This window comes from Pseudorca crassidens, chromosome 17 (assembly GCF_039906515.1).
Source record: "Pseudorca crassidens isolate mPseCra1 chromosome 17, mPseCra1.hap1, whole genome shotgun sequence".
Taxonomy (NCBI): domain Eukaryota; kingdom Metazoa; phylum Chordata; class Mammalia; order Artiodactyla; family Delphinidae; genus Pseudorca; species Pseudorca crassidens.
Window position 1 is genome coordinate 3741418 of NC_090312.1, and position 14252 is coordinate 3755669.

The 14252-nt window shown below is 54.4% G+C and overlaps 1 protein-coding gene across 5 annotated transcripts in view; it reads left to right on the forward strand.

The window, feature by feature from the left end:
• Nucleotides 1-868: 868 nt before the first annotated feature.
• Nucleotides 869-14252, forward strand: part of AGO2 (argonaute RISC catalytic component 2) — a 108455-nt gene continuing 95071 nt past the window's right edge. For all 5 annotated transcript variants that reach the window (XM_067712808.1, XM_067712810.1, XM_067712811.1 and 2 more), the window contains exon 1: nucleotides 869-1019. In XM_067712808.1, the coding sequence (XP_067568909.1) occupies nucleotides 998-1019 (22 nt within the window). In that variant the 5' untranslated portion in view covers nucleotides 869-997. The remainder of the gene's footprint in view (nucleotides 1020-14252) is intronic.

Genomic DNA, 14252 nt, shown 5'->3' on the forward strand with positions numbered 1-14252 from the left:
AGCTGGATCCCAGGGGACTTGATCCATGGAGGAGGATTTGGGCTGGAGGGGACGTTTCCGCACAAGTGGGGCAAATACCGAGAGTCACGGAGGAGCATGAGGGGGTTGGATAAGGACCCAACGTCAAGAAACTGGGGAGGCCCCGAGGACTGGAATGGGGCGTGTTATTTTGATCTGATCACTGACAGCAGCTAAAATTGACCAAAAACTAAAGTTCTTTAGGTGGATTATCTGGGTTCTCGGCCGGGAGGTGGCGGTGTGGTAGTGAGCGAGGACCGGGGCGCGTTCAAGTTCAAGCTCCGGGTCGGGAGGAACCTTCGCGACATTCCTGTTTCGTTAATAACTTAAAAAAGCCTGGCGGAGATGCCGGGGCGCCAGGACGCGACACGACCACGTCAACACGGTGCCCAAGTTCACCCGGTCCGGCGGGGGCTAAGGGTGGGGAAGGGTCCGGCCCTCGAGCAGCCAGAACGGGCTCGGCGGCGGGGAAACAAGGGGTGTGTTTTCTTTTCTTTCTTCCCGGCCTCCGGTGGCAGCGCCGCGCGGCCCGCTCCGCCCAGTCGGAGGAGACGTCGCTCTTCTGAGTGGCTGCGAGGGCCGCCCCCAAGGCCCCCCCAACCCCGCGCCCGCACCCGCGCCCCGATCCCCTGCCCGCCCCCCCACCCACCCCGCCGCCGCCGCCGCCGCCGCCGCCGCCGCCGCCGCCGCCGCCGCGCGGACCCGCCCCGCCTCCCCTCCCCCGGCCCCTCCCTCCTCCCCCGCCCTCCTCCCGGCCTCCCTCCCCCCTCCCCCGCCCGCTCTCCCTCGCCCCTCCCCCGCCCGCCCGCCAGCCCGCCCGCCGCCTCCGCCCGCCGCCCCGGCCGCGTCGGGTAAACCTGTTTGGCGGCCGCGCCGGGGCGGATCGTGCGGCCGGCGGCTCCCTCGCGGCTCGCGGCGTCGGGGCCCGTGGCGCGCGCGCGGCCGCCCCTCGGCCCCGGAGCCCCTCGGCGGCACCACCATGTACTCGGGAGCCGGCCCCGGTGAGTCCTCGCGCTCGGGGCGCCGGCCCGGCCGCTCGCGCGCTCCTCCCCGCGGCGCCGGCGGCGGTTGGCGGGCTGGGCGCGAGCGCGGCGCGGGCAGCGGGCGGGCGCCGGGGGATCGGGGCTGGCGGGCCGGGAGGCCGGGGATCGGGGCCGCCGGCCGTTTCCTCGGCCCCGCGGCGGACACGCAGCCCTGGCCTCCTCGGGCCCGAGTCGTCGGGGCGCCCCGCGCGGCCTGGGCCCTCCCCGCGCTGCGTTCCCGCCGCGGTCCGGTGGGCTGGGACCGGGCCGGAGCGGGAACTGGGCCGGGCGGCCCGCGTGTAGGCCCGAGGCCCGGGCGCCCGCCTGGCCCGGCCTCCTGCGCCAGGCGCCTTGGCCCTTGCGCCGCGCGGGGCTGGCGGGGCCGACGGGGCTGGCGGGGACGGGGGCCGAGGCCCGGGTCGGGCTCTAAGCGCCAGAGGGCGTTGAGGCCCGGGCCGGGGGCGCCGAGCTCGGGGCGCGGGCGGCACGGGGAGGAGCGCTGCTGCTCGGCGCAGATCGAGCCGCGGCGAGCCTGGAGCGCTCTCAGTTTCGTTTTTCTTTTTGCCAGTACTTCTGCGGCCCCTTCTCTGAAGGAAAGTCTGGAAATGCTGAATTTTGGCCAATTCGTGCTGGTAGTTAGGGCCGTAGACTGAGAGGGATAGGAAGCGGCACCCTAAAACTGCGTGCGTCTCATTTTCATTCCAGACACACCGGCTCCTTATTCAAGTACTAATTTGCCTTTTGCAGTTTACTAGAGGAAGGGAAGGAGATGTGCTGATTTCCTTAGCATCCCTTCTTACTAGTCAGCCTCTCTTTCTTTAGAAAAGTTCTAAAAAACTTAAAGCAGTAACACTTTTTTTTTTAACTTTTTTTTTTTGATGTAGAGTGGAAGGGCGATTAACTTGCTGGGCCAAGAAAATGGTGAAGTGTTGTGAAGCTCTCTCCGTTTCCCGCCAGGCACGTGGCTCCTAAATTTCCCGCTGGCCCTGCCACTTGGACAGGGCATTTCCCGTCCCCTTTGTCCACCAGGTTCCAGCGGGCTGCAGGCCCTGCCGGCTCGGCATACTGTTGCCTTCTCCCAGGGGCCCTAAGCCCTCCCTGGCCTCCTGCTGATGGGGCCCTGGCCCGACCTGTTCCGGGCTCTCCTGATCCATTTGGGTCCCTTGACGTTTTCCCCCACTGCTGTGTCTGTTCACAAACAGCTCTCTGCCTTGTGAATACTTTTTTTTGATGTCACTTAGTTAGAAAGGTTCTCCAAGGCTGAGCCTGACCAACTTTTAAATCCTTACGGGCCCTCAGCAGTTTGATGGAAGAATGGTTTTAGGCGTAATGGTTTTAACCGTAATCTGGAAGGTGACTCAGCCCCGGTGGGGAAGGGCCGGGGGCTCTGTAATCAGGGTCCTGGGAGCAGACTTGGCTCCGGGAAGCCCCGGATGGGCAGCGCCCACCCGTGACATGGCAGGGTCGGCCCTCACCTCCGTGAGTGAGAATCTCCCCGCTGATTCCTGTAGAGGAGCCCAGCAAGTGTTAGCCACTACACTCTACATTTTTTTTCACATTTTCAGTTTAAAAGTTGAAGGCCCAGAAAAAGCGAAGAACCTTGAGGAAGGTCAAACCTTTGTGTTGTGTCTGACGTTAACTAATCCATCGGACAGCTTGCTAAGTTGGTGGTGGTCATTTTGAAGATGGACAACAGAGGCTCAGAGAGGTTAAGAGCCTTGCGAAGGTCATATGGCCAGCGAGCATTAGGACGATCTGTCTGATCTCCGCTGACTCTCCATACATTCTCCTTAAAGAAGTGGCTCTCAGTCCTTTTGACCTTGACCCCCAATAAGAAACACCTGTTACATGTAGACTGGACCCATGTCCTCGCGTGTTCGGGTGTAATTGAAACTCGAGCTCAGGAAGCACAGCTAACCCATGCTGTGTGCTCTGCACTGGGATATTTTCTGGTCTATTTCATTTTCAAGAAAGCTTTAGTTCTCTGGATCTCCAGGCTCATTTCAGGTCCTTAACGGCTCTTGGAAAAATCATGCTCTGATGTGGGCCTCTGCATTGTGGCCTGGTGGGGAGAGGGCCGCTTGTTCTCGGTTCACAGATAAACCTGCCCTGAAATCGGACAGCTTTGGTTGAAAAAATAAATGGGTAGTTCTTAACCAATGGCAGGATGGGAATGAAACCAAATTTCAGGCTGTGCACGCGTGCTGTCATTATAAGGCTGTGGTGCTGTTTAATTTTATTCTACACACTAAGGTTTTTAATTTTTAAGAGGAATTTTTGGAATAGAGTCTCTTCAATGAAACTCTTTTTAATGTATTTCCTAATTTAGAATAATAAAAAGACATTTGATCTGGATTGTAGAAAAAATTACAAATAGTTTTGCTACTTCCATTTTAATACAATTATTAAGTGACTTACTAAGTAAGTTAATATAAAAAATAGAGTCCACAGTAAGCCTGCGTTATGCCCGTTACAAATGCTATTACATATGTGAATTGGTATGTGGACTCTAAAGTTAGGTATGTTACTATTTCTTAGGTTTTTTTTTTTTTTAACTATTCCAAAGAGTTAGTGGTTTAGAATGGGTGGACTCCCCAGTGACCCTGAACCTTCACAGATGATCAGTCAATTTTTTTTTGTAACCACTTAAAGACCTTAAATGGAGTCTCAATGTTGCATGCTCCAAGGGGGTTGTTTCTGTCGGTTTCACGTGCTCAGACTCCTGTGGGTTCCATTCCGCACAGCTTTGCTACAAAGTAACTTCAGCGACATCTAAGGATTACAACTCTGAGAATGACCAACTTTCACTGTAGTTTCTAGTGTCAGTTAACTCCTCCTGCACCCCGCTTCTTCTCCCTCAGTTATCTCAGTGAAGATACGACCGCTCTTCCAATAACAGTGCACTGTTGCCAAGCAGCAGCCGGCCCTTTGCCCGGGTGAAGCTGTGTCAGGCCGGAGGGCGTGGCTGGGTAGTCTGCTGCCCTCTTGTTTTGTGAACACTCAGAATGTATCACTTGACTTTTAAAATAGTTTCTATTGTGAATTAATTTAAAGTACACATGAGTAGACTGAGTGGTATAATACGGCTCCCATTTCTCCATCACCAGCTTCAACAACTATCAAGATTTTCCACATTTGCTTCAAATCTGCCCCTTTCTCCTTCTTCGCGGAAATACTCTTGAGTGAGTTCCAGATCTGTCGTTTCACCCTGAATACTTAAGTACCATGTCTGAAGGATGGGGACATTTACAACTCAGTGCCATTGTCACACTTAACAGTCCGTAATCAATTTTTCTCATCGCAGAAGTGTGTTTACTTCCCGGTTGTTTTGGATCCTGAATTTTATTAAAAGTTCACACACGGATTTGGTTTTATGCTTTTGAGGCTCTTTAATCTCGACTCTACAGCTAGCCCCCCACCCTCACCCCGTAAGACAATGAGGTCCTTAAGATCTCTTCTTCAGGGCTTGCATATCTTTCCCCCCAGTTTTCTTTAATTGTTCAGGTCCCTGTGTTTCTATGGGGAAGGCTGATGAGATCCAGTTGCTCGTAAGTTTAATTCAGACGCACTTATCTTCAGCGATGTTTTGGGACAGGTAGCTTTGCATCTTTAACTTTCAGTGCAGTGGAATCCACTTTTTACGTGGGGCTCTGTCAGCAGAAGGACCACGGTGTGACGTGGAAAACGAGCCTGGTGCTCGTGCCTCTCGTGCAGCTTCTCTCCTCATCCGACTCGGTGGACCCCTCCTTCCCCAGTGTGTGGTAGGGAGACGGCTCTCAGCGCCCTTCTGTTTGCTCCCAGTCATTTCTCTCGACTTTGTGACTCACCCCCAGCTTAGCCGCCTCTGTCGATGGCCCGCTGCCAGCGCCCTTGCCTCCCAGGCCGGGGTTTGGTGCTGGGGTTACAGGCCTGTCCTTTTTCACTCTAGGCAGTGAAAAGGTCATTAAGTATTTACCATTCTAATTTTTTGTCTGCATTTTTTTCCCTCAAAATTTAAAACCCTGAAACGTCCTCACTCTTTGCGGCCAGGCCGCTGCGCCGTCCTAAGTTATCTTTGGACAGAGCTGCACCCTTGGCGACGCTACAGTTTATCCTCTAAACTGGGAACTTGTGCGAGTGAAACAGGGCACTCTTAATAGCTTCCCTGGGACGACAGGTGTGCACGGACGGTGGCCAATCAGGGTGGATGTCCCCCTAACAACATTCCTTGAATCTTAGCCTCGTAGACAGGCTCAGAAACAAAGGGCTTCAGCATTGCTCACTTGTCTGACGCCTCAGTGCTTCCCACTTACTACTAAAATCCTCATACAACCTGAAGGTCACAGACGCCATCTCAGAGGGCTGCTGCTTTGTGCCGCAGGGGTGCGCTGCATCCCCCTCCTGTGGTTCACTGCAGGTGGAGGAGACGGCCCAGCCCTGCCTGCTGAGAACTTGAAACCCCACCTTTCTCGCCTTTCTCTCACTTTTCTCAAGGTCATGGCTCGAGCAGTGGACAGGCAGGGAGCCTGGTCATGGGCTCCAGCCCTGTCCCCGTCCTGGGCCTCAGGTTCCTTGTCTGGGCCCGGCTGCCTTAGGTTTCCACGTCTTCGTCCTGTGGTGCATTTGTTCCTCTGTGGACCTCTGATGTGACTGGAGCTGAGGAAGGAGCTAGTGGGCCCTGGGAACAGAGGGTGTGAAGGCCCAGCGGCCGGTGGGCAGGTGGCACGTCCCCCCAGGAAAGGCGCCATCTGCTTTGGTGGCGTGTGGAGTGTCATGTGATCGCACGGGTCCCGGGAAGGTAATTCCAGCAGCCCTGCAGGCGGGAGAGGCGGCCCTGGCAGAGCAGCGTGGGGGCAGGTGTGACCGAAGGGTGGGCAGTCAGGGCCTAAGACAGTGACCCCGTCTGGGTGGGATGGCCGTGGGTACAGGGGTGGGTACCCCGTCAGTATGAGCAGCCAGCGGCCGGCACTCTGGCCCTGGCCAGGCTTTGCATCTCGGTGTCTGCACTTACCAGGTAGACTCCACTTAGCGGCGGCATCCAGTAGTATCTGGACTCCAGACCACGCCTCACCAGCTCCGTGACTTTGGCGGTTGTATATCTTTTCTAAGCCTCGGGCTTTGCACTTCAAAAATGGGGGGCGGGGGAGGGGACGGCACCAACCTCAGGGTTGTTGTGAGCATGAAATGAGATGTGCTGGACCTTCGTCTCGGCCGAGGGTGGGCGCGAGTCTGCACAGTGGTCTGGTCCTGCCTCCTCGTGGGGAGAATTAGGGGCCTGCCCAGAGCAAGAGCCCACGAAGGGGGAGTGGGGAGCTGGCCGCGTCCTCGCCTTCCTGACCCCACTTGTTGAATGTTTGAACAAGGAGGTGCCGTCGCATCTAGCTTTGTTACCACAGAAGGACCAGCAGGCTCCAGGGAGGGGAATCGTGCGTGGCACGTGGACACGTGGAGTTTGAGGTTCTGGAAGGCTGAGGCGTGCGCTGGAGGTGGAGGACAGGGTCTTGGGCTCAGGGGGACATGGGTTCACGGGCCTGCCCACAGCTGGGGCCCTGGGAGAATGCAGCCTGGCGCCCACCCCCGCAGCTGGTCGCAGAATCACCTGAAGCCTTTTCCGCATCTCTGCCCCTGAAGACCCAGGAAATTACATTTTGCAAATGTCCCAGGTGCTTGCTTTTTAGGAGGAGCTTGAGACCCATTGGTGTTGGGAGAGAGGGCGGGGGGAGGAAGCAGAAAAGAGCGAGTGCAGCCCCAGGGAGCAGCTTATGCTGGAAACACACCTTGGAGGGCAGCCCCCGAGAGAGTGGGGCCGCCGGTGGAGGGGGAGGGGTTCTGGGTGGGAGTGTGGGTGTTCTGAAGAGGCCCTTGCGATGCACTGTAAGAAGTTAACTTTAGTTTACCTCTGGTTCCCTTCCTGAGCGAGCTTAGAGGTCTGATTGAATGAAGACCACTCCTTTTCAGTGGCTGTAGTTACGGTTCCATGTTGCTTTGAATACAACTTGTCTGCAGCTTCACTTAGAATTGGGTCAGAAAGGGACTCCTGGGGACTTAAGTGAATTCTCAGTGAAAATTGTTCTGCATCCATCTTTAAGAACCCACAGCACCAAACGAACAGAGCTGTAGCCGGGCTGACGCCAGCCAGCTCATCACCTGAGTCTGTCTCGTTGCGGCTGAAGCCCATCTTGACGCTCCCTACTGCCTCCTGGGCAGTCACTCGAGGGGCACTATTTTTGTGGTTTTCCACGTTATTTCTGGGTGTCTCAGCTCTGAGCTGTAGTACTTAGAGAGTTGCACATAAAAGGTCAAAATGCCGAGGTTCGTAGGTCTGAGTCATTTGAGATGTTTCGTCAGCTTTGACTCCAAGTTAAATAATACAGCCATTGAGAGTAGATTCTTACGATGCCACATGGATGCCGGTGGAGGAGCTTGAACCCGGCGGGCCCGTTCTCGTGGCCCAGGGGTCGGTGGGTGTGCGTTGTGCCGTTCGTGTGTGAACCTGGAGAGTGGGAGGCCCCTGCGCTGGGCACTTGCTCACCAGTTTCTCAAACCCCTGCTTTAACCGAGCTCATGCAAGACGCGACCGTGGCAGGGTGTTTGGCGTGACTGGGGTGCTCTGTAGCTGGTGCTGCCTCTGAGTCTCAGGGACCGTGACCGAGGCTCCTGTCCCAGCGGCACTTGTGTTCTCAGAGTCCTTGCCGCTACTCTTGTGGAGCATGGTCCCATCCATGCGGCGGGCTGAGCAGAGCGAGAGAAAACCGAGGACTTCTCCTGGCCTTACGGGTAGCAGGAGGTGGCATCATTTGTTTTTTGTAGGAACAAAGGAGCTAACAGAGAAGTACAAGTGAAAAGTGGAGAGAAGGCAAAGGAAGATGCAGAGCGATAAAAAGGATAACATTGGACAAAAACTGGGGTGTCAGAGAGTCTGGAGCTCGCAGGAGCTAGGTGTCGCCGTGACTTGCCAGCAGACCTCCTCTCACTGTGGTGCAAACCCAGACCACGGGCTCCAGGTCAGGCCGACCTCACTTGGATCCTGGCTGTGTGGCTGGGCATTCACTCAGCCTCTCTGAACCTCAGGCTCCTTCTCGTACAGAGAATGAACACCTGACGGCGGAGGTGCTCTGATCAGATGATAGAACGCGGGCAGATTGCTGTCGCTTCCCTCTGTGCGTGGCCCCAGGAAGTGCCTATGAGTTATCGTGTCCCTCGGTCACTTTATCTTCGCTGTTTACTCCACGCACAGTGGCTTCTCTCCGTCAGATGAGCGCCCCCCTCCTTGACCTCCTGGCTGACCTCTGGCTCTTCACTCTGTAAGCCGTGAGGGATAGAATACATTTCACAGACCACACCCCTGATAAATACCATTTACCAGGTGCTTTGTATCCACGGCTGCCCTGTACGGCTCAGTACCAGGGAAGTGAAAGGTTGGCCTTGATGCTCGGAGCTCACGTTCCTGGCAGAGTCGTTCAGAACAGACCCAGCTGTGCTGTGCAGTGGGGACCCACCTTGCGTGTCACGTGGTGGGAGTGGTGCCGGGGGAGCACCAGATTCTGTCTCCAGGTGATGAGCTGGCACAGCTGGGTGAACCAGGAGACACTTTTCTACCTGCGATTCTACAGGTGCCTGCGGGCGGGGGACATCGCTGGGGACCTTTTGTTCCCGCTGTGGGCTGCTGTTTTAACAAGTGTGCGGTGTGTTCAGTGTGAACACACGTGCCTCACCACAAGAACATCATGTTAGACTTGGAGGGCGTCTCAGTGCCAAGACTGGGAATTACAACTTAACCTTGAGCTGGAGGCATGGAAAGCTTTTGGGGGTGAACAGTCAGAGCATATGCGAGGGGAGATGGAGAATCGAAACAAGTCGTGTACAAGTCACGTGGGCACCTGTGATGGAGAAGCCAGGTGAGCGGGATCGCGGCCCTGCGTGTGGTGGTCAGTGCAGGCGCATTGAGAAGGCACCTTGGAGCAACTTGGACCAGAAGAAGGGGAGGGAGGGAGGTCTTGCTGAGCTTGGAGCCTTTGGCGGGACTTTGAGCCCAGGAGGGGCTGGGCAGAGGAGGGCGTCAGCCGGCAGAGTTTTTATGGCGGAGGGAAGAGCCTGTGTCCTGCCCCCGCCGGTCCCCACAGACAGCCGTGTTTCATCGGGAGCCCCAGGCACAGCCCTGCCCCTCGCGCTTGTCTTTTTTTACGTTTGGCCGCACTGCGCGGCATGAGGAATCTTTTCCCCGACCAGGGGTCGGACCTGCGCCCCTGCCGTGGAAGCGCGGAGTCTTAACTGCTGGACCGCCAGGGCAGTCCCTGCAGCTCATCTTTTTTTTTTTTTTTTTTTTTTTAATATTAACTTACTTATTTTGGCTGCGTCAGGCCTTAGTCGAGGCACATGGGATCTTCGGCACGCGGGATCTTTAGTTGCGACATGCGAACTCTTAGTTGCGGCGTTCATGCGGGATCTAGTTCCCCGACCAGGGATCGAACCTGGGCCCCCTGCGTGGGGAGCTTGGGGTCTTACCCACTGGACCACCAGGGAAGTCCCCCCTGCTCCTTGTCTTGATGCAGACCCCAGTCATCTCATTTAATTTACAGTATGTCTGAAGATACCTCTGTGAGATGAGGATGTCTCTTTTCCTCCCCCTCCCCCCTCACATAGCCCCTAGTTACCAGTGTCCTGGACCACACAGTTAGTCCAGATCTGCTCAGTTTCTCACGTGTCATGGACTGTTAACAACTCATTGAGTCGGGATCCAGGTGAGGCCCACATTGTGATTGGCTGATGTGAGCCTTCAGTATCGTCTTAAAATAAGAGCTTTATTGAGATGTAGCTCACGTACCACACAATTCACCATTTAAAGCGTAAAGCTCCGCGTGCTTTAGTGCCTTCACAGGCTTGTGCAACCATCCCCACAACCTAATTTGGGACATTTTTGTCCCCTCCCCCCAAAGAAAGGCTGTACCCCTTAGCTGTGACTCTTCATCCCTGCCCCCCCACCAGACCTAAACAACCACTCTTTTTTTTTACATCTTTATTGGAGTATAATTGCTTTACAATGGTGTGTTAGTTTCTGCTTCATAACAAAGTGAATCAGCTATACATATGTCCCCATCTCTCCCCCCTCTTGCGTCTCCCTCCCACCCTCCCTATCCCACCCCTCTAGGTGGTCACAGAGCACCGGGCTGGTCTCCCCTAAACAACCTCTCTCTTAATCTCTAGTTTTCGCCGTCTTCTTTCCCACTGCTAACTGTTGGTGGGTTGAAGAAGCTGGCTTGTGTGTGCTGTCTCGTTTGCCCACCAGCTAGATTTCACTGATTGCATCTTCTTGGTGTAATTCAGCGTGTTTGTCTGTCCTGTGTGGATTTCCTGCAAATTAGTGGTCAGACCCAAAGGCTTGATCTGATGCAGGTTCTACTTTTCTGGGCTTTGTTGCTTTTTTTTGGTGTGAATACTAGTCGCTGTCGAGCGGTAATCATTAGGTTCCACTAATTCATTAGGGTTTGTACAGCGCTGATGCTCTGTATCCACAAGAAAAACTTCCCCTGGGCAGCTGTTGGGTCTGGATCTGTCGTGAAGGCAGAGGAATGTCGGTGAACAGCATGAAGGCAGGACCACCTGTTGAGAAGAGAGGCCGGTCCGGGTAGGCGGGCGCTGAGCGTGATGTCGGGGGTTTGGAGGTGATGCTGTGGGTACCCGGAAGGTGAGCTGAGGGTGGGGCTTTTTTCTCTTCTGCAGGTAACGGGGACCCTCTGAGTATTTGGCAGGTGTGTGACAGGCCGGGGTGGTCTGGCCGGTGACAGGAGTCTTCACCTATGTGTGGTGGGGACGTGGTAGGGTTCCCTGTTGGTGGCAGGTCAGTGCTGAGGGGAGGAGAGTGGAGAGAGCAGGGAGGCCTGTGTCTGGGGCGGGAGGTGAAAACCACTCCCCCCAGCTGACCTGCTGGCGTCAGCGAGGCGGACCCCAGGTAGGGAAGGAGCTGCAGGGGTAAGCTTTCTTTTGTAGATATGCTAAATTTCAGGCGATCCTAAGAAATCCGGGGGGAAAAATCCATGGCATTCACTTTGCATCTTTATAGCACCCAGTGCATTTTGCCTGGTGGGGGCCTGTTTCCTTCATTCTGTTGTAAACCCCATTTGCTTGCCGCCCAGGACCATCTTGGTTATCTTTTGTCTTTCCAGTGTCTACCGTAGTGTTTGCTTTTTACTCGATAGATCCTTATTACGTTCAATTCTTTATTGTTTAAAAGCTAAATCAATTGAGTTGAAACTTGTGTGCGCGTCTGGAAAGCCCTGCCCCCAGCCCGGCGTGGCGCCTCTTCTCGCTTGGCCCTCCCTTACCCCTGGCGCCCTGTGGTTCTCTCCAGCTCCGCCTGGAGTCCAGGGTGCTGACTGTCGGGCAGTGTGGAGGGAAGTGGACCACGAGGCCACTTGCCAACTGACCTACTTAGATAGGTAGTGGATGTCCGTGGGAAGGTAAACGCGTGACCTCTCGAAGGGCCTGCAGTGAAGTCTTCCGCAGCACCCTGCAACCTCTCCACCGCCCTCCTGTGAGTGAATTGGCCCTCAGTGTGGGTAGGTTCAGCGCGGGCAACCCTGAGCCGCACTGCTGCTCTGGCCGTTAGGGGCCAGCTGCCTCCCTCTTGGCTTCCTTAGACCTTGTCCAAAGCTGTGCCCCCAGGAGGCAGGCCTGGAAGGAGGCTCCAGCTAGAAGCTGCCTGGGCACGCGGAGTGGGGAGCCCGAGAGCACCCGCGCCTGTTTGTAGCCAGTGTCTTCACCTGTAAAGTGGGGAGAAGTGCCTCCCTTCCTGTGAGGATAAAGCACATTAATGCATGCAAGTGCACAGGGCAGGGCTGGGCAGGTGTGGTGCTGCGATGGGACTCGGGACCGAGCTGAGAGTTGTGGCCTCACCAGGTGCTGGGGTCCTGTGATACAGGGCTGGCGAGCCACTTTCTCTCAATGATGGCATTCTAGGGGTGAGTTAAGGGAAAAATGCATGTCTTGGGTGAAAATTCTCTGAAAAATAAATGCTGTGGGCTTCCCTGGTGGTGCAGTGGTTAGACTCCACCTGCCAATGCAGGAGACATGGGTTCGATCCCTGGTCTGAGAAGATCCCACATGCCGTGCGGCAGCTAAGCCCGTGCGCCACAACTACTGAGCCCTCATGCCACAACTACCGAAGCCCGCGCGCCTAGAGCCCGTGCTCCATAACAAGAGAAGCCACCGCAATGAGAAGCCCGCGCACCGCAACAAAGAGTAGCCCCTGCTCGCCGCCACTAGAGAAAGCCTGGGTGCAGCAACAAAGACCCAACGCAGCCAAAAATAAATAAGTAAAATAAATACATTTAAATAAATAAATAAATAAATGCTGTGATGTAAATAGATGGTGAGAAATTTGGTTATAAAACTGTAGGAACTCTGGGTGGTAATTTTTTTTTCTTTTGTCTTTAGAAGAGAAACAAAGAACTAGGTTGACTTTTTGAGGGATTTGGATCTCATTCCACCAGGGAAGCATCTCACCGGAGATGGTGGGCGTCCTGGGTGCCTGGAGCATCGTGTTGAGAAAGAGGCTGAACCCCAGTCTGGGCTTATCGGAGGAGGGGGAGGGCGCCCAGATGGGTTTATCAGTGTCTGCCACGGGGGCAGTGGGCGCGGGTGGTGCCCTTCTGGCTGGCCGGCGAGTTGCCATCCCAGCACAACGTACTTTAAGGATGAGACACACCCTACTAAGCTATCCGATGGTACCTGGTGTCGTTCCCACAAACATCTATTTGAAGAGCGGTTTATATTTTATTTTTGCATGTTTTTATCAAAATAGGTGTTCTTAAGTCCGTGTCGTAGAATGATGGTTGTTAAAGAATCTTGCAGAGTCATCTTTCAGGTAGGGCATGCTCAGGCTGCTGCTGTGAGGTGGGGTTTTATTCCCCTGGTTCAGGTCCCTGGCCTCCTTTGAGGCAAACCTACAGCGCTTTCCCCTGCTTCTGTTACTTGTGTGGTCTATTCCAAGTGTGTCTGCACGTCAACAAAGGGAGAGAAAAAAGATCGGTGTTTCAGAGAAGGCGGTGTTTTCAAAATGTCACAGCCTCTTTTTTCTTTTTTAATTGAGACGAAATTCACATAACATAAACCATTTTAAAGTGAACAATTCAGTGGCATTTAGTACATTCAGCATCAGGCGACCATCACCTCTATCTAGTGCCAAAACATTTTCATCACCCCAAAAGAAAATCCTGTACCCATTAAGGAGTCACTCCCCGTTCCCCACTCCCTCCCTCCCTCCCTCCCTGGCAGCCACCAGTCTGCATTCTGTCTGTGGATTGGCTTCATCTGGATATTTCATGTAAATAGAATCATAAAATATATGACCTTTTACGTCTGGCTTTTTTCACTGAGCATAATGTTTTCAAGATTTGTGTCCTAGTGTGTGTCAGCACTTCATTTTTCTTTATGGTTGAATAACCCATTATGTGGCTATGTCGCAGTTTGTTTATCCATTCATTCTGTTGTTGATGGGCATTTGAGTGGTTTCTACCTTTTGGCTGTTGTGAATAGCGCTGCTGTGAACATTCGTATACCCCATGTTCGTCTATGGTGTGTGGCATATGTCTTCATTTCTCTTGGGCGCATACCTAGGAGTGGAATTGCTGGGTTTCACTCTGTCACTTTGTGAAGAGCTGCTGAACTGTTTCCATGGTGGCTGCACCACTTTACGTTTCTACCAGCAGCGGCTTGTCTCTCCATGCCCTCACCCACACTGATTATTGTCATCACAGCCTTTTAGAAAGTGAAGTTCTTAATGTAATATATCATATCTGGCATATTCTGTTACCAAAGTGGAAAAAGATATTAGATTTAAGCGTGTTTTGCCAAGATCTACCTAATAGCTATAAGGCATATCCATTTCTTTGTGCTAGAGTTTAGAGTACGTTTGGAACCTGGACAATTAGATAAACACAGTAAAGCTAAACAGACTTCAACAGGGTGGGAAAGAATATGAGAGTCCAATACCCAGATCAGGCCTGTGTGTCTAATGTCAAAAATGCTCACTCTGGGGCTTCCCTGGTGGCACAGTGGTTGAGAGTCCGCCTGCCTATGCAGGAGACACGGGTTCGTGTCCCAGTCTGGGAAGATCCCACATGCCACGGAGCGGCTGGGCCCGTGAGCCGTGGCCGCTGAGCCTGCGCGTCCGGAGCCTGTGCTCTGCAACTGGAGAGGCCGCAGCAGTGAGAGGCCCGCGTACCGCCAAAAAAA